General features: G+C 45.3%; 1 protein-coding gene across 4 annotated transcripts in view; it reads left to right on the forward strand.

Moving 5' to 3' along the window:
- CX3CR1 (C-X3-C motif chemokine receptor 1) overlaps positions 1-4111 on the forward strand; it is a 68993-nt gene extending 64882 nt beyond the window's left edge. For all 4 annotated transcript variants that reach the window (XM_074312590.1, XM_074312588.1, XM_074312589.1 and 1 more), the window contains one exon: positions 1095-4111. In XM_074312590.1, the coding sequence (XP_074168691.1) occupies positions 1104-2168 (1065 nt within the window). In that variant the 5' untranslated portion in view covers positions 1095-1103 and the 3' untranslated portion in view covers positions 2169-4111. The remainder of the gene's footprint in view (positions 1-1094) is intronic.
- Positions 4112-24861: the final 20750 nt, after the last annotated feature.

A 24861-nucleotide genomic window follows, 5' to 3' on the forward strand; every position in this document is an offset into this window, starting at 1 on the left:
CAGCCTCTAGAATGAAGGAGCGAGTCCCGGCTGGGAGGAGAAGGGGGAATGGGACAAGTGTTACTTCCCAACCTGGGCAGAGATGTCTTCTCTTTTCATGTTTGTTTAGAAGGAAACAGGAAATCAGAGTGGAGAAAGCCACGCCAAAGCGAAGTGTGTGGCTGGTAATTATCTGGTTCGTTAGCCACCCAGGCCCAGCGCCGAGGGCTGGCTGAGTACAGCCCTCCATCATGGATCAATCAGCCCTTTCATGGTGACAATGGCCCATATGATGGCCACACCTCCTTTTCACTAGGAGTTGTAGGATGACCGACCATCTGGGTCTGCTTGGAAGTGAGGGGTTTCCGACTTAGGAGACTGTCAGTGCTAAACCCAGAAAAGTCCTGGGCAAACCAAGACAAGGTAGTCACCGTAGAGCGTGTGACTGTGTCGTATCCCTTAAGGAAGAGAAGGACTTGCTGAGAGGTTGAGGTTTCCCAAATGGCTCCGCAAAACAAAGATGAGGGCCTCTGGGTGTGAGTCTGCTCGGGGCTCTGGAGAGGGTCTGCAGTCTCTCTTTCTCTCCAGTCTCAGCTTCATGCAAGCGATTAGGGCCCAGAGAGTGGAGGAGGTGGGAAGAAGGGAAGGGGGTGGAGAAGTGCTTTAGAGAAGTTTGGACTAGGAGTGTGAATTATGGCGGCAGCCCCCACCATCCCACCCCTTCACCTCCCTGCCCATGGTCCTGTCTCCCCTACCCACACCCTGATAAAGCTAGTTACTTTCTGGACAAACTTGAAAAATCAGGAAAAAAAGAGGTTTGTCTCACACTTCAAAAGGCCTAGATTCCAATGCCATCTAGCCGCTGACTGTGTAGCTTTGGGCCAGTCCCTGTCAGAGACCTGGCTTCCTCTTCTGCCGAAGGAGTCAGTTCTAGCCTCCATCAGAGACTGTCACAGGGATTCAACGCGACGGCATGTGTGTGATCGGGAAATGTCCTGGGTAGGCACCAGCTAATACTTGTTTCCTCCAGCCTGCCGGTGTGGGGGGCCAGACAGAATTCCACCTTTGTTACACGGAGAACTCAATGCTGTTCCTTGTTTTCCTTTCTGATACAGGCCCTCACCATGCCCGCTCTTGAATCAATTACAGAAGACTTTCAGTACGATGAGAGTGCAGAGGCTTGTGACCTGGGGGACATTGTGGCCTTCGGGACTGCCTTCCTGTCCATAGCGTACTCTGTTGTCTTTCTCTTTGGTCTGTTGGGAAATTTGCTGGTGATATGTGCCCTCAACCACAGCCAGAAGCCCAAGACTATCACCGACATTTACCTCCTGAACCTGGCCTTGTCCGATCTGCTCTTTGTAGCCACCTTGCCCTTCTGGGTTCACTATCTGATAACTGATGAAGGCTTTAACAATGCTGTGTGCAAACTCACTACCGCCTTCTTCTTCATTGGCTTTTTTGGAGGCATATTCTTCATCACCATCATCAGCATCGATAGGTACCGGGCCATCGTCCTGGCCGCCAGCTCCCTGAACAACCGGACCATACAGCATGGCGTCACCATCAGCTTAGGCGTCTGGGCAGCAGCCATCTTGGTGGCAGCACCCCAGTTCATGTTCACCAAAAATAAGGAAAATGAATGCTTGGGGGACTACCCCGAGGTCCTGCAGGATATCTGGCCCATGCTCCGCAATGCGGAAGCAAATATTCTTGGCTTCTTGCTGCCCATGCTCATTATGAGTTACTGTTACTTCAGAATCACGCGGACACTGATCTCCTGCAAGAACCACAAGAAAGCTAAAGCCATTAAACTTATCTTTTTGGTGGTCATTGTGTTTTTCCTCTTCTGGACACCTTACAACGTTATGATTTTCTTGGAGACACTCAATCTCTGTGAATTCTTTCCCAATTGTGACACGAAAAGGGATCTGAAATTGGCCCTCAATATGACTGAGACAATTGCATTTATCCACTGTTGCCTCAATCCCTTTATCTATGCATTTGCTGGAGAGAAGTTCAGAAGATATCTTTACCACCTGTATAGGAAATGCCTGGCTGTCCTGTGCTGTCGTTCTGTCCAAGCCAGTTTCTCCTCACCTGAATCACAAAGGAGCAGACGCGAAAGTGTTCTGAGCAGCAATTTTACTCACTATACCAGTGATGGCGAGACATCCATGGCTCTCTGAAGAGATACCCCTAAAGCCTTGTCCCTACAGAGAGCCTGGAGTTCTTGAGTCTGACATTATATAATGAAGACAGATTTTGTTTGTTTGTTTGTTTGTTTGTTTGTTTGTTTCTTACATGCAAGAATTGATGGGCCCAATGTCTCCAAAACAACCCGAAGGTGTTTTGAGAATTGTGCTCAAAATTTGAATGATAAAGGGTAGTCATGTCTCATATTGTAAAAGTCAGCACTTTTTTGTTTACAAATGACAAAAGCTCAACTCAGACTAGCTTAGCTGAAAGGGAGGTGGTGAGTATTGTTTATATTGTGGCATTGGCAAGGGAGTGGCTGAACCCTCAGAGTGTGGAAACTAGGGCTTGAATGTAGCTGGAATTTCCTCTCTCTCTGACTCCCAAATCTCTAAGTGGTGACAGAGCTCCCAGACTCACATAACACGGCTTTGTCATCAGAAAAGGACTGAGATCCGTTCCTCTCTGGTCTCAAGGTCAAAACTCCCAGGGAAGGTCTCTGATTGGCTAAGTTTGCATAAAATGTGCAGCCCTAGACCAGGTGGTAGTATCCACGGGAAAGACACAGATAAGATGGCAGCTTCCATTTCCAGTCTCATGGCTACAGGTTCAGCGAGACATTATTTCCAAGAAGTTGGAGGGGTGGGTTCTGTTTTGACCAGACAGAACAAGAGCTACCCACCGTCTTTCCCATGTATCTGGCCCAGCCCCCTCTCCAATTACACTAGCCACCACGCTTTACCAGCCTCCTCTTCCTTAAACCCCTTCTATCATGTCCCCAAACCTACAAAGATTCCACTGCCAACGACACTGAGTCCAACCTCAAATGCCTGGCCTATGAGACCCTCCATCATGCTGTCCCCCCAACAGATTCCCCATTGGCTCTTCCCAAAGGACTGCCCCCAGCCTGTCATCCAGGTCTCTCCCATCTGGCCCATGTATCTCCACATGCTCCTGGGCCTAAAGGGAGAAATAGAAAGAACCCTGGCCCAAACTGAGAAGGGATGGTTTCCAATCCCAGCTCTGTCACTTGCCCACTGGGTAGCTTAGGGCCAACCAAGCTTCAGTTTTCTCATTTGTAGAATAATGGTACTTTTCACATGGGTAGCATTCTTTCCAGTATGAGGAACCAGCCACCAACTGTTATAGGTCCCAACATGCTTATCTGGGTTCCAGACTTCAGCGTGCTACCCACCTGGCACTGTGCTTAAGCAGTGGTGTCCACAAAGCTTGGAGGAGCCTGCGGGCTCCTGTGTAGCCCAGACACAGAGAAGGCTAGTTCCTCCAGTGGCACTCAGTGGACACTCCTGGATATACAGATTGATAGCCTTCCCTGACCTAGCCCTCCAGACTGCCTTGAACATTCCCTCCCAATCATCTTGTGGCCAAAGCCTGCCCTGGTTCTGGAGAGAACCCCATCATTCATGCCACTGCCAACCTGGAGAGCCAGCGTCACGGGAGCAGCTTTCTTTTTTCAGTGAACATTTGGGATGCTCTAAAACTTCAAAGCTTGGGAAACAATTGTAATAAGTCTAAAGAGAATGTCACGTGCAATCTAACCACGCAGTACTATCATTTGTCCATCCAGACCTTGTTCATACCCTCATGTGTACAGAGTTACAGTTATCATGTACAGACAATTTTGTAACCTGCTTTTCTCCTCTTGACATGAGGCCAGAAATAGTTCTCTGTTTCTGTAAAATTTTGTGATGATCACTTTAGAAGACTGCCCGGCTGTGTCCTCATGAAAGTCATCTGCCTCATTGCTGTATTTCTGATACCTCCGTCCCTGGCGGTCAGTATGTTTGTTTAATCAAGTAGAGAATGAACCACATCCCACTAAGATGCTATATCATATTTTGCTCACCATTACTCTGTTGATAAACATATCACTGATTTCCAATATATAGCAAATACATATATTACAGTACTTTCACCTGTGTGATTTCCTTTCTCCTCTTCAATTATTTACTTTGGATAAATTCCATGCCATGGGCATAACTGGGTCAAAGGGCACGGGAGCTTTTTGGCTTTTGCCACATACATATGAAAGCAGTATATTTCAAAACCTTGATCAGGCATATATGCAACAGGTGAGCTCAGCTCCAGAGCAGTTTCAAAGATGAGTGAACCCAGGCCTCTGTGCTTAACTTTTGAGTGCAGAACAGAGAAGTGAAGAAATAAGCACGCTTTGCATTAATTAGTAACACAAGGGCAGTAACGTCTGAACTGAGTCTGTCAGGCTTGGGCTCTCCAGGCAGAGGACGGGATGGCATTCAAGGGTAAGTCAATGGCACATATAAAGGAAATAAATGTGTGAGCGCATGGGGATCTTAAGATCTTAAGAGAAAAGTATGTGACCACTGAAAGGCATTAGGAGCAGAGTGGGTGGTGGGAACCTTCTGAATTGTTGGCCCAAACAACCCATGGAGGGGGCCGTTCGCCTCAGGCTGTTTACAAGGTTGTTGCGTTATTACTTGATCCTCATTCCTGCTGTGGAATCATGAAACATTTAATTAAATTTTAACTTATTTCTGGATTCCCAAGAAGAGAGGAAAAAACTCTTTTGGCTTGAGATACAAAAGTAGAGAGACAAACACTTTCATTTCTAGAAGAAAGTTAGATGTGTATCGTAAGAAATATTCATTCATTTTCATTTTGCTGAATAAGACAATAGGGAGAAAGCAAGGAAGTTTCTAAAACAAAACAAAACCCTGAATAGCAGTGATGGTGGTGTTTAAATAAAGGAAGTCACATTTGAAAAGGACGGTTGGTCCTGGAGCACCATTGGATCAGATCTTCTGCTTCTGAGCTCTGGGCTTCCCAAAAGCAGAGGGAAACGTGGGCTCCAAAGACGGAGATCTACAACAGGGGTCCCAACATAGTCTGTGGTTTTGAGCAAGTTGCTTAACATCTCTACGGCTCAGTCTCATCATTGGGAAAACAAGAATAAGAGTAGTGCTCCCCTGCTAGGATTCTTATGAGGATTTAGTACGATTGCCGCCACAGAGCTCGCGGCACAGGCCTGGGAAAGCAAGCTCAGATAAAGGGTCGCAACCATTTTGATTCTTTTTCTTCTTATTCTTATTAAATTGAACCTTTCCCAGGGAAGGAACTCATATACTCTTGCCCTTGCCTTCTTGCTTTTCTTAGTCCCAGAATCACAGAATTGTGGGTGGTCAGAAATAATTGGGTCCAAACCCACCTTTTACAAGGAAAGGAAAGGCGGTTCAGGAGGACCAGAGGCCAGCCCCAAATCACCGTGAGTTAATGACATAGGTAGGTCCTTTGACTCAATTTTTCTGATTCCTTCCTCATCTTGGTAAAAATGCAGACCAACCTTATGGTGACTATCTATAGTTAACAATACTGTCTTGTGCATTTGAAAATTTCTAAGAGAATAGATTTTAAAAGTTCTCACCCCAAAAGACGATTGTAACTATGTGAGGTGATGGATGAGTATAGAAAATCGCTATGTTGTACACCTTACACTTATACGTTGTCATATGTCACTTACATCTCTAAGAAAAAGATACAGACCAATCCTGCCTCTAAGAGTGCAATGGGAAACGCCCAGAAAGAAGGTCTGTAGGCAGATGACTTTGGCAGGGAGGGGAGGTCTGCGCTCCAGAATGCAGAGTTTAACAGAATCAATGTACTCAGGGTGACAGACGCAGCCTGGGTGGTGAAGCCTTTGGCAATAACTTCTGTGACATCAGTCTCTCTAATGAAAAATAGTCCACAGATAGAGACTCATGCACAAATGATGCAGGAGTCCCAGAGGCAAAGGTTATCAGCGACCTCCTGCAGGATCTGGGTGGGTGGATGGAGCCTTAGGAAGGAGGGGTCGTTGTTGAGGGATGGCCACATCCGGGGGCTGCCCCAGCCCTTAGGAGAAACGCCAAGTCTCTTCCAGATAGTCCTACTCACTTTAGGCTTATTCTATGCTCATTAAGTGATCGTCTAAGGGAGAAGTTGGCTTCCCAGGGACCTTGCCATGAAGGAAAATGGAGGATATGTGCTTTGGGTTACTGGGAAGAGCCCATCACCCCCCATAATCCACTGCATCTGGAGTGTGTATAGGATCTGGTGGCCTAGCCATCATCTCTCTGAGATGCTGTCCCTGAGCACCCAGAGACAGAATTCACCTCTGGCCCCACAAAGCCAAAAACTCACCTGGGACCATGGCAACCAGCCTCTGAGAGGTTCATCTTGGGTACCACCTGGCCCCTAGATGGTATCTCATTAGTCCCCTCACAACTGGGCTGTCTGTCCCAACTCAGAAGCTAATTTTCTTCTCCACCAGTACCCCACTGGCCCAGACCATGGAGATCACTTTAATTTCAACATCACTTGTAGTACTGTTTGCTTAACTTGCTGAGTTAGCAACCACATTTTGGGCTACCCCAAAGGAGTATTATCTGAGAGCAAGTAAGAAAAATAGTTCTCAACAAATTTAGAAATACTTGGTTTCTCTTCAAGACACCCTCCATCCATCGGAGGGCCCAGTTGTTTTCTCAGAGATACACAGTGCCACGTCCCCATTCTGTTGTAGGAGGATGTTGTTAGGCAACAGCCAGAGTTCCTCCACACACATGCCCTAGACAGCTCTAGAAACCACACAACTGTCTCGGCAGGAAAATTACTTTTACCCATAGTTCCTCATTTATTTAGGTAGGAACAAAAATAAATTTGAATTTGCATTTGTTGGAATATTAGGTAAGATTGTTCACTTTTCAATGTGTTTGTTTTATATTCTTTATATTGTTTTCTGATTATGAAAGATGCACAGTCATAGAAAATATAAAAAGTAAAGCGATGTATAAAAATTTTGAATTACACAATATTCTACCTCCCAGAGGTAACCATTTGTTCATATTGAGACTTCCTACCGTGTCTTTCTCTGCAGATAGATTTTTTTTAAAAAAAAAGGTTTGAGATCATTACATACACACCGTTTTTACATCTTGTTTTGTTCACTTTACATTATAGCATAAACATTTTCCTATGTATTAATCTCCAACATGATTTGTAATGGTTGCACAGGGGTCCATGTTGACTTTCTCTCGCTAGCCGAGCCCCTGCAGATGGACATGGGTGCAGCTCCCAGTTCTTCACTATTGTGCACAAAACTGTACTGAACATAAATCTTTGCGCATATCTTTGTATAAGAGAAATTACTAGATTAGTGGATTTAAGCATCTGTGTGTCTCTTGCTAGCTACTGCAAAATCACTTTTCAGATAGATGACACTGTGTTGCTGACACTCCAAAAGCCCCAGTCCCTGACTTTAGTGCACACACACACACACACACACACACACACACACTCACATGCACATACGTTCCCAGTCTTTTTGGTCAGGATATTGTGGGCTTTTGTTATCCTATGAAATACCAGCTACTAACTTCAAGGGGGCATGGGGAGAGACTTCCATACTTGAGAGGGGATGGTAAGCCTGCATTTTAGCAGAGAGAAAAGGAAAGAAAAGAGGATTTTAAAAAGTGACAAATAACACTACAGAAAAAGGAAACAAAGACTGCTCAGGACTTGAGTAAAGGGGACACAGGAGAGGCCCTCTGAGCCATGCAAAATCTGGGGGAAGGGATCACGGGACATCGTTGTCTAATGGGTACAGAGTTTCAGTTTTACAAGATAAAAAGATTTCTGGAAATGGATGGTGATGATGATTGTACAATAGTATGAATGTACTTAATTCCACTGAACTGTACACTTAACGGTTAAGGTAGTAAATTTTATGTTATGTGTATTTTGCCACAATAAAAAAAAAGGAAGAGAAGGAGATGGTGATACTGGCTCTGGAGAAGGAGGGGTATCTTGGAGGGAGAAGAAATAGAGATGAAGGGGGAACCCAGCGAGTCCTCGGGCAATTAGGATGTTTAAAAAATTCACTTCTATACAAAATATAAACAATCTGTGAAAGGCAAAAAAGAGAATGTATTCAAGATTTAGCACAGTTGATTGCAAGAAGGTTGGCTTTCAATGCATGCGCCATCATTGGCAACACACTGGGATACCGCCATCATAGTACAATGTAGAGCTCATTACCTGCAAAATGAAAGAAAGGGAGGAAGGAAGGAAGGAAGGAAGGAAGGAAGGAAGGAAGGAAGGAAGGAAGGAAGGAAGGAAGGAAGGAAGGAAGAAAGAAAGGAAGGCACCAAGCATAAGCAACTTTATTTACACCGCTAGTAAATTCTCGCTGGGTTGCATTTCACAAATTATTTACACCTTCGATGGAAGTGAACTCATTGGAAACCCAAACCATAGTGACTATGGACATCCTATAACTCGGGCTTTTGTTCCTAGAGGTGATGCTCCAATCAGCAAGGGAGCTCCATTAGGACCAGTTCTAAGGACTCTTCCACACATGCAGGTAGGCCTGTCTTGGGGCAAGAGGATGCCTCGCTGTCAAGCTGGGAAGTCTAATACAATAGATCTAATACCACTTCCATCAGTAACAGAGAAGTGCCCGTTTCAAAGCACACTATTTCACTGAGAAATAGAAGAAACCAGAAAAGAATTTCCACAGGCTCCCCACACACACCTACCTGCAGCTGTGCCCACACACTCTTCCTTGGCTCCTGGTCCGATGGAAGAATTGTCCCTGCTCTTGCCTAAAACCAACCCTCCACTTGTGCACTAGAAGTCACCCCCTCCTAACTCCCCAAGACTGTATTCCTGCATTTGTCTCCTCTCCTGCACAATTTCTCCTCTCTGCTGGATAATTCTCAGTTACCATCCACAGCTTCTCCAGCTTCTGTCCCATGTCTCTACTCCATTTAGAGATACTCAAAAGTATTTTCTTCAGTTCCTTGGGCCGCTCCCCACTCTCTCCTGAACTTTCTTCTCACCAGTCCCTCAGACACACTCTTGTCACCAATGCTCTCTATGTGGCTAAATGTGATGGCCCATCATCAGGCCCACCTTACCTGACCCTTCCGCAGAAGGTGACAATATTGATTTGGTGCTGGAGGTACCTCACTGTCTCCTAGTTCTCCGACCCCCTCACTGGATGCTCTTTCACAGTCTCCTTTGGTAGTTCCTTTGCGCCTCCCTGACCTTAAGCCATCAAGAGCCCCAAGGCTCGGTCCCCAGAGCTCGTGTCCTCTCTGTCAACACTCACTCCCCTGGAGAGTCAGCCAGGCATAAAGCTTTAGACACACTCTCTGTACTGACAACATCCATTTTCTTTCAGTCCAGACATCTATATTCAATTCCTTAACAGTTTCCCTTGGCCAAACAATACGCATCTCCCAGCACTCATCACAAAACTCTGCAGTCTTCAGTCTCAGGAAATGACAACTCCATTCTTCTGGCTGCTCTGGTCAAAACCCTTGGGGGGAGGATGCTCTTCTTTCTTCCACGTCCCATTTCCAACACACCAGCAAGTCCCAGCCAGTATTGTTTACAAAATGATGCCTGTACCAGATCAATTCTCATTACTTCCATCACGGCCCCCTCATCCTATACATTACCCTCTGTCCCCTGGGCATCTCTGCCCTCCTCTCTCTGCTTTCACACCACTCTCCATTCACTGCACTGCCCCCAGGGGGTCCTCTTTGCACTCTAGTCAGGTCATGTCTCTTCTCCACTCAAAACCACCCAGCAGCTCCCGCCTCCCTTAGAATGAACCCAAACTTCTACGAGGATCTGCAATGTCCTACGTGGTCCAGCCCTTGCCTCCTTTCCCAGTCCTGTATCCTAAGACTTTCCTCCCACGCTCCATTTAGTCACACAGTCCTCTTAGCTGTTCCTAACACAAACTGAACTCTTCCCTACCACAGGCCATTTGCACTTGTTCCTGCCTCTGCCTTGGAGCCTCTTTTACCAGATCTGTGCATGGCTCACCCTGCCACTTCACTCACCCTCTGCTTCAATGTCACCTCCTCAGATAGGCCTTCACAAATCACCCCACCTAAGATACAGACCTCATCACCACCCTCACTCCCTATCCTTATTCCTGGCTTTGTTTTCTTACCCTTTTTCTCTACCTGACCTTATGTTATATATTTGTCTGTTTCTTATTTATCTTCCATATTGGCATGTAAAGACCAGACCCACCGTGCCTCAAATGGTGCTTGTCACATAGTAGGAACTCAACAAACACTGACTGAGTGAATTAATTTATATGTTTGTGTGAGTTGCCTCTTGGTGTCTTTGCACATGTTTATTGGTTATATTTCACATTTTAAGATTGATTTTAAGAGCTCATAATAGAGGAAATATAAGAATCTTTTGTCTGTCATACATTTTACAAATATTTTTTTTCCTGCTGTCATTTACTATTTTCCTGTTTCATAAGGCAAACCTCACAGTGGTTTCTCTTTTAAAAATGACCCTACCTTGTTCTAAGTGCAGGTTCCTGCCCAATTCTGTCAAGGTTGTTTTTGGTCTTAGTCTGTGACATTGTTGCGCACTTTCATCTTTTCCTCTGTATCTATTAGCATTTTAATGAAATATTGGAAGGGGCTGCCCAGAGGCTGCTAGCCAGATGCTGTTCAAACCTCCAAGTCGAGAAATTGGCTCTTAGTTCCAACACGTTTACCACAGTCAGCAACCTAGGGTGACCCGAGGGAGAAGAAACACACTGTCTCAGTTCATCGTTACTCAGAGAACAGGCAGGTACACACAGGCTGGGAAATAAATAGCAGCTGATGCCAATGCCAGTTCTTTGGAGTATTTGTCACACGCCTCTGGGCTACTTTCTAAAGCCATGCAGGTATTTTAGCTGAAGAGGTGTGACCCAGTAAGACAGTACCAGAACTTTACAGAAGAAGGGTTTTGAAATGCTTGGTCTCGGGATGATACCTTTGCAGCAATGAAAAACTGAGACTCTAAAATTTCTTGTCCCTTTACTGGCAAAAGAGGACAATTCAAAACTCTCTGTGCAGACCCTCAGTATGATGTGAGGGAGAATTAGGAGACACGAGGAGCCTGGGTTCTCCACCTCAGTTTTTTGGGAAGCTCTACTCCTCTAGCCCTGGCCACCTATGGCCACCAGGCTAAGGGACCACCTGCCACACATACTCCTTCCTCCTTCCAAGTCCTGCAGATGTGTCAGCCACTGGGCCTGTCATCTCTGACTTCATAGAGTCTTCAGGGAGACGAGCAAGGTCCCAAGGCCATCTTGCCACTGTCTGGTCCGTGGGGACACAGGTGGCCTTTATTCTAGTGTCTAGGAAGCTGCCCGCGGGCCCTCAGTTCTCTTACCTTTTCAGGAGAGTAGAATGGGGCGAGGACACGTAGCCTGTGGTAATACCCCAGAATGCCTACGCCGCATGTGCAGAGTTGTACCCGCCTTGGGGCTTACGGGGAGTTATATAAAGCTTCCCATAAGCTTACGGGCTTATATAAAAACCCGAAGTTTTATATACATTTTCACGAACACAGTTCTGCTGATCAGAATACGAAGGGTGGAAAGCGTGAGGATGTTATTCTGCTCTGGATTCAGCATGAGTGGGCCCTTGGAAATGTATAACTTCTGTGTTTAGTGATATGTGCTGGGGAAATTCAACAGCCACTATTCAAAATGTGAAAAGTAGGAATCAAGTAATAAAGGTTTTTACTGGCATGAAATGAATGCAGCAAGAAAAGTAGTGAGTAACCAATGAAAACATGGACAAAGGACCTGAATAGACACTTTTCCAAAGAAGACATACGATGGCCAACAAGTACATGAGAACGTGCTCAGCGTTACTAACCATCAGGGAAATACAAACAAAACAACCCTGAGTTATCCCCTCACACCTGTTAAAATGGCTGTTCTCAAAAGACAAGATTTGATAAGTGCTGGCAAGGATGTGGAGAAAAGGGAACCCCTGTGCACTGTTGGTGGGAATGTACACTGGTGCAGCCACTCTGACAAACAGTGTGGAGGTTCCTCAAAAAATTAAAAATAGAACTACCTTATAATCCAGCAATCCCACTTCTGGGTATTTACCCAAAGGAAATGAAATCAGTATCTTGAAGAGATAGCTGTACCCAATGTTCACTGCAACATTATCCACAATGACCAAGATACAGAAATGTGTCCATCGATGGATGAATGGCTAAGAAGATGGACAACGTCTATTCAAAGGCATATTAATCAATTATGCAAAGAAGGAAATCCTGCCATTTGCAAAAAAAAATGGATGAAACTTCAAGGTATTATACTTGAAGTGAAGTAAGACAGAGAAAAGACAAATACTGTTATGATCTCATATATGGAAGCTAAAAAAGTCGAACGCACAGAAACAAATAATAGAATGGTGGTTGCCAGAGGCCTTGGGATGGAGGAAATGGAGAGATGTCAGTCAAAGGGTACAAACTTCCAGTTACATCGTTAACACTACTGGATTTGAAAGATTTTAAGAGGGTACATCTTAAAGGTTCTTACCACGCACAAAGAAAGATAATTATGTGAGGTAAGGGATGATGGGTCAACTTGTTGCCACGCAGCAGCCTACTGGTCTGTCCCCTTGTACCTGCCCCTAAAGCAAGGAGAGTCTGTGAGACGGATCCTTTCAGGGACTTTGCTTCACCTTTGTGTTTACACCTTATGTCTCCCTGTTTGGCCCCAGAAATATGACTGGACAGTCAAAGATGAGCACGACTTTCCACGTGGAAAGCAACCTAAGACAGGCGCAGTCGAGTGGGGACCAACTGGAGGACTCACGGGGTCAACAGAGGTGGGCACAGCCCCCCACCTTCCCCTGGGTAAGGAGAGCCTCTGCCTCTGTGGCTGCATTCCTTCCCACCACCTGCAGGGGAAGTGACTCAGTGATGTGCTCTCCATCTATTCATATGCATAAAGGTTTTGTCCCTTGGGGAAGTACATTCATCCTGAGACTTCAGTTCAGCTGCCTGCAGGCAAGGGTGATTGGCTTGCATCAGTTTCCTATTATAATGTGTGGGATTCACAGATCTTGAGATTGACAAGCTTTATCTCCTTTACTTTCTCTGTAACTAATAAAAGCTATGCGTAGGCCCAATTCAGGTCTCAGTCCTTGAGGCCGGAGTCCCTTGGCCCCACTTGCACTCTATTCTCATCTACTGTCTTTCTTAACCCTGTGCTGCTCTCCTTGCTCCCCACAACCCTCCTCGGGCTGGACGCGACATTAACTAACCTTATTGCGGCAATCACTTGACAATATATACCTGTATTAAATTGTCACATTATACATCTTAAGTTTACGCAATGTTTTTGTAAAATGTATCTCAATAAAACGGGGGGGGGGGGAATAGTGACTAAGTTTCCACTGATAAAATCTTGACATTTGACTGAGGCAGAAGAACGTTGAAGGTATAGGAGTAGCTGTAGTTACTGGTGCACTGATATTGTGAGCTATATTTAAACATGTCTAAAGAAGAATGCACTTACTCTGTGTTTAGAGGATGGATCATTGGCATGAATTAAATGATTTCTTAAATTGAAAACCAGCGGTCACTATTGTTTCCTCATAAAAGGAAGACTAAGGCGCCTGAGTCCTGGCTGATGCAGTCAGCATGCTGCGCCCTCTCTGGGCTGCCCACCCCCAGACTTCCTAGTGCAGACGTCACAAAGTACCCACTTGTTCACACCACCATTGATTGGATTTTGTGCTATTGCAGCTCCACCCATCCTAGCTGATAGTACCCTTCCCTTCATCTCCTGCTCTCCGTGCAAATACTCACAAGACAGCCACCTTCCTGTGTGCGTACACCGCACAGCCGAGCCATTGAGCCACGCAGGTGGTCCGGCTTCCCTTCCAGTTGGCCTTGGCCCTCCGGTCTAGCTGCTCTCCTCATTTCTCCACGCCACAACACGGGCCCAGAATTCACTCTGCTGCTTTTATGCCGTAGCCCACCAGAGAGCTGGCCTCCCGTAACGCTGGTTATAGCTGTCTGCCTAGATGCACGCCTTCCCCAGGCTCTTACCCCTTCCCAGGACTCTGCTCAGGGAGCAGGGCATGGTTCCCCTGTACCCCTGGACCTCACAGATGGTCATGGTGCTGCAGCATCTCCGGGGCTCTGTCAGAAGGCAGGGGCAGGGCCTCCCTCTCTGAGACCCGCCAAAGTCCAAAATTCCTGACCGCCTGGCTCCTCACCCCACTCCCTCCTCCTGACCAAGGTATCGTTTTAGGGTCTAGAAGGACAGGAAAGGGGCAACTCTCCTCTTTACCAATGCTGAAGGTGTTTGAAAGGTGTAACCAGAAAAAAAAAATTAGGTGAAAACTCCCCGTGACTTTCCATGTCCCATAGAGCCTGGTACAAACTGGGTATTGGGTAGATATGAATAGATTGAAAAAGAAGGAATGAATGAGAGAAAAGAAGGACAGTATGGCTGGGGGCATGGCCGAGCCTCAGGGCCACCCCAGGTCAAAGGTGGGAAGTTTTAGGCAGAAGAATGAGGCAATGTGGGCACTGTGGTTGCAGCCTCAGAGACCAAGAAGGCTGGAAGAATCTCACAGGTGGGCCTCGTAAGAGGCTGGTGTGTCAAGTGTGGATGGGGTGATGGAGGAGCCGTCCCAGAGGCACAGGACACAGCAGCTGAAGTCCTCTCCATGCCTGCCCTTCACAGCCAGCCCAGAGTGGCCCTCTCCCTGCTGTCCTGCATCCCCAGGGCCTCTCACAAACAGCCTGGCCCTGCTGTCACTCTGAGCAGCCTCCATCCTCTCCACTGCTGACAGAAGCTGGCCCCACACTGCCTAGTGACCTCCTGCAAACCGGAACCTCCTGCCTCAGTCCCCAGCCCTGACCTTATGACCACTCGTCCCCAGGCCTTCCCAGTCCGAGGCCACAGCCTGAGAGAGGACATGGGGATCACCTTTGCCAGCGTGACTTTCCTTCTTCTCATCTCCTCAAAAGGCCACCAGCACTAGTGGTCTTTACGCCACCATTAACATTGTGACCTTGTCACTCTTCTTGTCCTGAGAGCTGTACAGCCAGGAGTGAGTGGGGCAGAGAAGAGTCCTGAAGTACCACACACATACACACACACACATACAGCTTCCCAGATGGCAAAAAGAGGGGTAAGCTTTGTAGAGGGCAGTGGCCGTGGCTTAACACCATGGAGGGGTGGATTTTCTGTCTGCAGAAGAGGAAGAGGGAAGCTCCATGAGAACCCAGGGTGCTCTGGGTGAGTTGGCCTTCAGACCACCATGCACGTGCATCCCCCGTGCTGGAGAGAGGGAAGGGCGGTTTGGGCAATGCCACTGGGTGTCATGGAGCCAAAGCCACTGCTGATGTCTGCTGGGAATGGACTTGTCCCAGTGTTCCTGCCACACTCACTGGATGCGGAGCCAGGACAGAGCGCAGTGGTCAACTACGCCCCCAGTCAGAGGTCTGAGGGCACTTTCTCACACCACCAGGGCTGTCAGATGAACTAAGGAGTTGCTTAGCTCTGGTAGAAGTGCTTAGAATAGAGCTGGATTGATACTGAGCCTCCACAAACATCTCCAACGTCCAGCCCCCTGGGTCCACCTTCCTTCTCCCTACTCTTCCATTTCCTCTCAATGCCTGTTCCCCACCTCTTTTTTATTCTTTTACCCTTTTCTTATTCATTTTTCCTTTCTCTGTAGAGTCCCTTCCAAGACCTGCCCTCTAGCCACAGTCCCCAGCCACAAAAGCTGCAGAGGGGTGGGTGGGGCTTGGACGGCCCTAAAGTGAGGCGACAAGGCTTGGACCGACTGCCCACACACCGCCTCCTCCCCAGGCTGGGCCCCCAGCACAGTGTGGTCCACACAGGAGGCTGCCTCCAGGATTGTGGCCACGCTCCCCGCCTACAGGACTTGCACCTGGGCCTCTAAACGACATTATTTTCCACAGGGAGACTTTGCCAATCAGCATCCAGCCTTCACTTGTCAGCCCTTCAGCCGAGAAGGGAGGGAAGCTGAGAGCCTGCAATGCTTTCACCCTCCTCCCTGCGTGATGACTATTTTAGTTTCCATGTCTTACTAGTCACCAAGGTGGTAGAGTCATCAATCCCCGTTGTCAGGGGGAAGCTGAGAAAGCCAATACTTCTCCTTTGGGGTGAGTTGCAAAACTCTTCCTCAATCCCCAGCAAAATAAATCCTGTTTTGACTTTCATAGCTATGTGCAAAAATCCACATCGCATCTTTCTAAGACTGGAAAAAAGGAGCCACGACTTATCCTGAAATGAGTTTTCAAGGCCCTCGGAGGAGCGAAGAGATTGAAGAGTCACCTTTATGCTTGATGGGACAAGAGAAGTGCCATGGAGCACTCTGAGAGGACAAGCTGACTCCCTCTCTTGTGTTGCAAATTCAAGGAACCTAGCCAGGTTGGGAAGTCTGGGAATTGCACGTACTCCAGAAGAGTGGCATTGCCCAGGGAAACGCAGCATCCCAGTACAGACTGACTCAAAGAGAGGAACTGCCATTTGTGTGTGTCTGCCATGGAGAGGCACTGAGCTAGGTAACCGTGGCAGCGGTGTCTGCAGCCCTCCACAGCCCCTGGCCTGATCGGCACCCAACCTCAGGGCAGCCCCCAAAATCCGAGAAACTAGTCCCAGTGTCCTTCTAAGTCAGGGTCACACCACTGTGCTGGCTGTTACCCACAAAAAGCTAATAAAGAGGTTTGGGGCGGGGGGCGGGGTCTGACTTCAAGTTGACAAAGTCAAGTGTGTGGCCTTTCCCTGAGCTCACGCCCTCACTCTCTGAGACTATCTGGTTCCTGCCCCCACTCCCTGGGCAGGGAGCCTCTCTGGCTGAGCTGATGTGATAGCCACTCTGGGGTCTCTCTTCCCATCATCAGTGGGGGATGGTGGGAGATGAGAAAGCGCCCAGACGTTCAGGAGGAATTGGAGCAGGCACATACCCCCAGTGCAAAGGCTAGCTCGCCAGGACTTGCTGGCTGGCCCACCTGTCACCCAGAATGGAATCTGATGGACTTTTAGTTCATTCCTTAGAAAGGATCTCCCCTTTTGTGGATTGGGGTTGTCCTTGCAGATACCGTATCTGGAATGGTCCAATCATAGGGTGACCACTACGGGTAACAGAGAGCATGATCTGCCTGACGGTGTTAAAGGTTAATGTGCATAGGATCCGGCCTCTCCTCAAAACCCAGCCACCAGCCAGCTGCCTTTCACCATAACTCCTCTCCCTAAGGCCACATCGAATGGTACAGGAGTGACAAGTAGGAGCTCCAGAGGGACACCACCTGGCAAATCCCAGCTGTTTCACTCACCAGCGGCAAGACTCTGGGCCAGCTCTTAAGGCTTCTGGACTCTTTCTTCCTCTGTAAAATGAGATATGACAGCTCACCTCCTAGTGCTGTAGGAATTCAGTGGATTCCTGTTGGTGAAGTTCTTAGACCTGGACCTGGCATATAACACATCCCATGAATATCAGCTGTGGGACTGACGGTTGTCATTAGATATGTCCAGCTACCAGAACGTCGCCAGGCTGGGACTTGAAGGCAGTACCATGTTCCTGTTCAGTCACACCCTTTCCACTGTGTTTAATTTGGAAACTTCCATTGCTTAAAGTTTAAAACCAAGCATTAGGAACTAAAAGGAGAGGTCACCTCCTCTCTCATGGTACCAGTGTGTAACTGGTTATTTTTCAGTTATGGTAGCTTTCCCATTTAGCCCACTGGTTGGTGTCGCCTGGACCTCACCCAGGCTGCAAGCACCTGGCTCTTTCCTCTTGAACAAAAATTATTGTTCTGTCTGCAGGAACGCAAAGTGCCTGTCAGAGGGACTCAGGAAATTAATCTCAAATGTTTTCATCAAATGTAAAAAAATTAAATGAACTGCTTCAAGCAGCCTGAAAACTGACCTCTGGAACTAGATTAAGAATTAAGATTAAGAAAGTTTCTTTCATTAATTTCCCCCATTTTTTTATTTTGAAAAAAATCTCAAAACTAAGAAGTCAAATGAGTACTACAATAAATACCATATAACCTTTATCTGGATTCACCAATTTTAACTACCTGCCACGTTTGTTGGATCTCTCTTTATAGAGACAGTGGGGAGAGATTAAGAGAGAGAAAGAGATTGGTTTTTCTTTGGCCAACCCATTTGACAATATGTTGCAGACATCTTGATATTTAACTCCTGATTACATCAGCGTGTCTCTTCTAACGGGAAGGACTCTTATAATGTCCTTCTAAAGAGAAGGACATTATAATATACACAAGAAATTTCACATAGATTTAAAAAGTTCATTTAACATCGAGTTCATATTTGAATTTTCTCCAATAGCCCCAAAATTTTCCTTTATAGCTTTTAAAAAAAAAAAATCCAGGATCCAATCAAGTTTCAGCATTGTATTTGCAGTTGATTGTCTTGTCCCTTTCAGACATCTTTAATCTAAGGCAGGGATTGGCAAACTTTTTCTGTGAAGTGCCAGATAGGTCTGTTTCAATTACTCAACTCCACTGTTACAGTGTGAAAGCAGCCATAGACAAAATGTAAACAAATGGGTGTGGATGTGAGTCAATAAAATTTTATTTACAAGTAGAGGAGGTCGGCCAGATTTGACCCATAAACTGTAGTTGATCAGCCCCTGATCTAAGGCATTTCCCACCATCTTTGTCTTTCAAAACACTGACATTTCAAAACCATTTTTTAAAATTAAAGTTATTGGGGGTGACATTGGTTAATAAAATCATATAGGTTTCAAATGTACAATTCTATAGTACATCATCAGTATATTGTATTGTGTGTTCACTACCCAAAGTCAAATCTTCGGTCACCATGTATTTGACGTCCTTTACTTTTTTTTTTACCTTCCCCTATTCCCTCTGGTAACCACTAAACTATTGTCTGTGTCTATGAGTTTTAAACATTAACCTTTTTGATGAATCCAGGCCAATTGTCTTGAAGAATATCCATATACTAGGTTTGTCTCATTGTTTCTTCATGATTAGAAAAGATTAGAAATGTTGAACAAAAATGCAAGATAGATGAAACTGTGTACTTCCCATTGCACCACACCAAGAGGCATAGGAGGTCAGTTCATCCCATTATTGGTAAAACTAAATTTGACCCCTTGGTTAAGGTGATGTCTGTCAGATCTCTCCATTGTAAAGGCACTTTCTTCCCCTTTGTAATTAAAAAGCAATTAAATTAAATTCAAAAGAGAGGAGAAACTTCCAGACCAGACCACATGAATATTTTGTTTCCCCCAAACCTTTTACCTAATGGTTTCAGCATTGATCATCCATACACTGAGGGTCCTTGCCCAGGTCACTTATCACACTGAAATTTGCAAAACTGATGTTCTAATTCTATCCCTCCTTCTATATTTATTACTGGCACTGGCAGATGCTATGGTGTGCTTTCCTGATTCTCCCTTCAGGACTGGGCCACTCATTCCTCCAGCTCCTCAGCGTGTTCCCTGCTGAGAGTTCTCAGCTGAGCCCTTCCCAGGAATTACCTTCAGTGGGAAGAAACTCCCTTCCCCATGGTCATGCCACTCCCCCAGGGCAGCCCTCATCTCAAACACTGGTGGGAGGGAATCCAAAGGCTCAGGCCACTCGCCCCAACTTGGGCTAAGTCTGATGGGTCATCTCAACTCCAGAGCTCCTCATGAGAGCAGCTGTTGCTCCGGCGATGATGACATCACAGTTCACCTCCCTCCTCTGCCAGTCCTGCTCTTCTAAGTCCCCCCATCCTAGAAGCCTTCCCCAGTAAATGTCTTGCATACAAATCTCCTTTCTCTAGTCTATTTCCTAGGGAACTCATCCTGTGATATCTATTCTTCTGTAAAAGGTGCCTTTCTCCCATACTCATACTTACTTTCCCCCACCCCGGGTATTACTATGGATTCATGGATTTTTTTTTTCAATTCAGTGTGTTATAATTATTTCCCATCATTGTTCTTTTTGGATGCTCAAATTCTCCCAGATTTGGTCAATGGGAGTCCCTTCAAGCTGGTTCCTATGTCCTTTTCACATGTCCCCATTAGTATTTGAGCATGTCCTTGCTTTCTGAACTTAGATGAAACAAGATCATCTCGTCTCTCTTTCCATAGAGACTCGTTCAAAAACCATGCCTAAGGCAATCAGCTATTGACATTTCCCTATCTTTTGATGAGTTCAAGAATAATCCAATCAACATGAAGATCAAGTGTCTCAGACAGTATGGTGTGACTGTAGGAAGCCTGTATCTGCTGCAGCCTGTTGTCACTGTGAGGGCAGCCAGCCTGAAAAGGAAGTTAGTTGGCTACGGGCAAAAAAGAATGAGCAGAGGAAATGTCAGAGAAATAGAACTCGAGCCCTGATCAAACCATATCTGAAGCCAACACACCTCTAGTCTTTATATTTATGATTTAAACTGGTATGAGTCCGATTTTCTGTCACTAGCTTCTGAGAGTATTTGATCTGGTACACATGAAGGGTCCATTTTACAAGCTGATTTTGAGGTGCCTGTGAGATGTCTTAAGTGGTGCTGCCAATTGCCCGTTGTCCTAGAGTCCATTTTCTTATCAATATGTGTACTCTTTATGTTTTTAAGACTGTTAACCATGAATTTGGCAAATATTTTTGTCCAATTTTCTGTTTTCACTTTGGTTTTGTTTATCATGGATGTTGACATCCAAATGCTTTTAATTTTCAGTTAGTTAAATCTACTAATTATTTCCTTTGTGAATACTGTTATGTCAGAAAGCAGGAAGGACGTTGATATACTTTCAACTGTCCAGAACTTCAATGGACCCCATTGGGGAAGCCATCATATTCCACACCTCTGGCTACAGAGCGTGGTAAGGGCCTGTTCCAAGATGGCCCAATGAGAGTCAATTTCAGGGCATCATGAGAACTGTCAGGAAGCAGATTCTCTCTCTCTCTCTCTCTCTCTCTCTCTCTCTCTCTCTCTCTCTTCTCTGGCCTCAGTTGGTGAAATGGCACTCTAGACATGTTTATCACTGTTTTGTTACCACTAAGTATCTGCTAGAGAATGAGGCCAACACAAAGAAAAGCAGAACCAAAAGATGATGAAAGAGAGACTGAGTCCTGATGACATAGCTTAAAAACCTGAATCCCATCACACCCAAACTTTGGGACTTTTCATTACGTAAGCCAGTAAATTCCCTTTTTTTATTTACTTCAGTTTGATTTGAATTTTCATCACTTACAACCTAAAGAATTGGGCAATAAAGAACATGGAACATAATCTCACCCTGAGATAGCTTTTAGACTCAACTTTCTCAGCCACTTTTGCCTCAAGGTGCCTTTGTCCAAGCTGCACGCACGCACACCCTCGAGGGGCTTTGCTTGCTGGGACACTGTCATTGTCCAGTTCACCTTGGCCCCCTGATGGTCTCCTGATGAGTGTTATTTGGAGGGGGATCAAGAAGGACAGCCTGACAGAGGATGAAAGGAGAGACGGATCTAGTAGAATAAAAAGGCCCCTTTCTCCTTATTTCAGCCTCTGACTCAATGTGATGGTTCTCCATCCAGCTATGCCTGCCTTCCAACACCTGTTTTCCCTATGATGTGGGAAAGTTTCTTAATCTCCCTGTCCTTCCAGCATTCTCAAAAGTATATGCACAATGGATCCAAATATATATATATATAACCAAATATATATATAACCAATAGGATATATATATATATATATATATATATATATATCCTATTGGTTATATATATTATGCGTGTGTGTGTATTTATATATATGAGAGAGAGTTACTTTAAGGCATTGGTTCATGCAGTTGTAGGATGTGGCAAGTGTGAAATCTGCAGGGCAGTCTGGAGATAAAATTCCTTTTTCCTCGGAGGACCTGTGTTTTCTCTTAAGGCCTTCACCTGCTTAGATGAGGTCCACCCACATTACAGCGGGTAATCTGCTTCACCCAGAGCCTACTGATTTCAATGTTCATAATATATTATAAAAACACTTTCACATCAACAACTAGACTGGTGTTTGACCAAACAACTAGATACCATAGCCCAACCAAGTTGCCATAGAAAATTAACCATCACAAGCCCCAATGCAATGTAAACATTCCAATACAGGTTTGTTGACGTGAATTCAGTTGCTCCCCAGCAGTCCTACAACATGCTTTGAAGTTTAGCTTAATAATTCTTTTTTTTTTAATTTATTGGGGTGACAATTGTTAGTAAAATTACATGGATTTCAGGTGTTCAATTCTGTATTACATCATCTATAAATCCCATTGTGTGTTCACCACCCAGAGTCAGTTCTCCTTCCATCGCCATATATTTGATCCCCCTTACCCTCATCTACCACCCCCCACCCCCTTTACCCTCTGGTAACCGCTAAACTATTGTCTGTGTCTATGAGCTTTTGTTTCTCATTTGTTTGTCTTGTTCTTTTGTTGTTTTTGGTTTATATACCACATATCAGTGAAATCATATGGTTCTCTGCTTTTTCTGTCTCACTTATTTCACTTAGCATTATACTCTCAAGATCCATGATGTTGTCACAAATGTTCCTGTATCATCTTTTCTTACCCCCAAATAGTATTCCATTGTATATACATACCACAACTTCTTTATCCATTCATCTATCGAAGGACATTTTGGTTGTTTCCATGTCTTGGCCACCGTAAACAAAGCTGCAATGAACATTGGAGCAAACGTGTCTTTACGTATAAATGTTTTCAGAGTTTTTGGGTAGATACCCAGGAGAGGGATTGCTGGGTCATATGGTAATTCTATTCGTAATTTTTTGAGGAACCTCCACACTGCCTTCCATAACGGCTGGACCAGTCTGCATTCCCACCAGCAGTGTATGAGGGTTCCTTTTTCTCCACAGCCTCTCCAACACTTGTTACTATTTGTCTTGTTGATGATAGCCATTCTGACTTGGGTGAGGTGATATCTCATTGTGGTTTTATTTGCATTTCTCTGATGATTAGTGATGTTGAGCATTTTTTCATATGTCTATTTGCCTTTTGTATGTCCTCTTTGGAGAAATGTCTCTTCTGGTCCTCTGCCCATTTTTCAATTGGGTTGTTTGGTTTTTTGTTGTTGAGTTGCATGAGTTCCTTGTATATTTTGGATATTAGCCCCTTATCAGAGGCACTGTTTGCAAAAATCTTCTCCCATTCAGTTGGTGGCCTCTTTATTTTGTCCATGGTTTCTTTTGCTGTGCAGAAGCTTTTAAGTTTCATAGAGTCCCATTCGTTTATTTTAGCTTTTAGCTTAATAATTCTTCAGTAATTAATAGCACAACATTTTGCCGTTGAGAGAGCCCTTTTTGATATGGTGCTTCTTTGCAGAAGTGTGGGTGCCTGGCGTGCGGCAGGATTACTAGCTTCGTTTTACAGATGACAAACATGAGGTTTAGTGAGAGGCAAATCCTCAACAGCTCATTACAGCCTCCTGTGGCCTGTGCTCTGACAGAGGTGGGCACAGAGAAGTACAATCCCCCTTGTTCTGGCTTTGCTTTGATGCCAGTAAAGCAGATTGGAGGCTTGGTGTACATTCCACTCCCTTTATTACCTGTCTCTCAGACTATTTTCATAATTACTCCACATACAAAGATTACTTAATTCATTTATTTTAGTTTTCCTGCTGGATAATGAGTATCCTCTGTCCTTTGCTCAGGGGGCCTTGACATGGCCCAGGTGGTCCCCAAAGCCCAGACACGTAGATTCCTTCCTGCCCAGAGGCCCTTTTTCTGACTGCTAACCACCAAAACAGGGATCATAGTCCCAATGCTGACGGAGCCAGGTAAGTAACATAGGAGTGAGTAAACTGAAGTAGGCATGTCCCATCATAGGATGACAGCCGTGACATCTTCAGGACACAGTGCTTTGGGGAGCTCAGGACCTGTGTTTCCAAATAGTTTAACATCTGGAAATAGGAATTTTTTAAAAGTGAAATCTCCTTATGTGAATTGGCAGCCAATTCAAATTGTTAAAACAACAACAAGAACAACAACATTGTGAATAAATACATAAATGGGTTAAATAAAACACATCTTCAGATAACCAGTCCTGCCCAGTGGTTAAAAAGGAAAATAAAGCCTGCCCTCCCATGACTGGCTTTGCATATACACTATCTGTCCATTTATAAATGAGGGAAGCAAGAAGAGTACATTCGCCTATTTCTTGAGTGCAAGATAAGAGAAGGATCTTCCCTGGGAGATTCAGAGGCAGAGAATTTGGGGGCCTGGCTCCGCTACACGTCCACCAGCCCCTCCATGGCAGAAATGGCGCAAGTGTTGCCTGCAGAAGGAAGGTGTTCATTTACTTCAGAATTTCACTTCAAGCTACGCATATGCCCAACCTCCTGAGAGTCAGAGAGAAATGGAAGAGCCAAAAAGGGTCTTTCACTGAATAAAAGAGACCGACGCCAAACAAGTGACACATTTGCTGAGCACCAACATTCTCCTTGAATGTACACACGTAGACTCTGTGACAGGGCATGCAAAAGACTGGTTACAGAGGATGCTGCTGGCTAGGGTGCAGGGTGGGGGGCAGGGAGGTGAGGAAGACTTCCTTCCCACCCAGATTCTTTTGTGCCCTTTGAATTTTTCATTATGAATATTCATTTACTTTTCAAAAAGGAAATGTCTGAAGCAAATCATCAATTTATCTCGAATGTGATTTTTAAATTTCTTATGACAATAAGACTCTAAGTGTTGCCAAAAAAGTTTCTTCTGGATTGAATATTGTCATAATTATTTATTAGTACACATTGAATCAAAAGTACATATTTATGTATTTTGATAGTGAGCATAGAAAATAACATTTTACTGGAATTACATCT

Source organism: Rhinolophus sinicus, linkage group LG10 (genome assembly GCF_036562045.2).
Source record: "Rhinolophus sinicus isolate RSC01 linkage group LG10, ASM3656204v1, whole genome shotgun sequence".
Taxonomy (NCBI): Eukaryota; Metazoa; Chordata; class Mammalia; order Chiroptera; family Rhinolophidae; genus Rhinolophus; species Rhinolophus sinicus.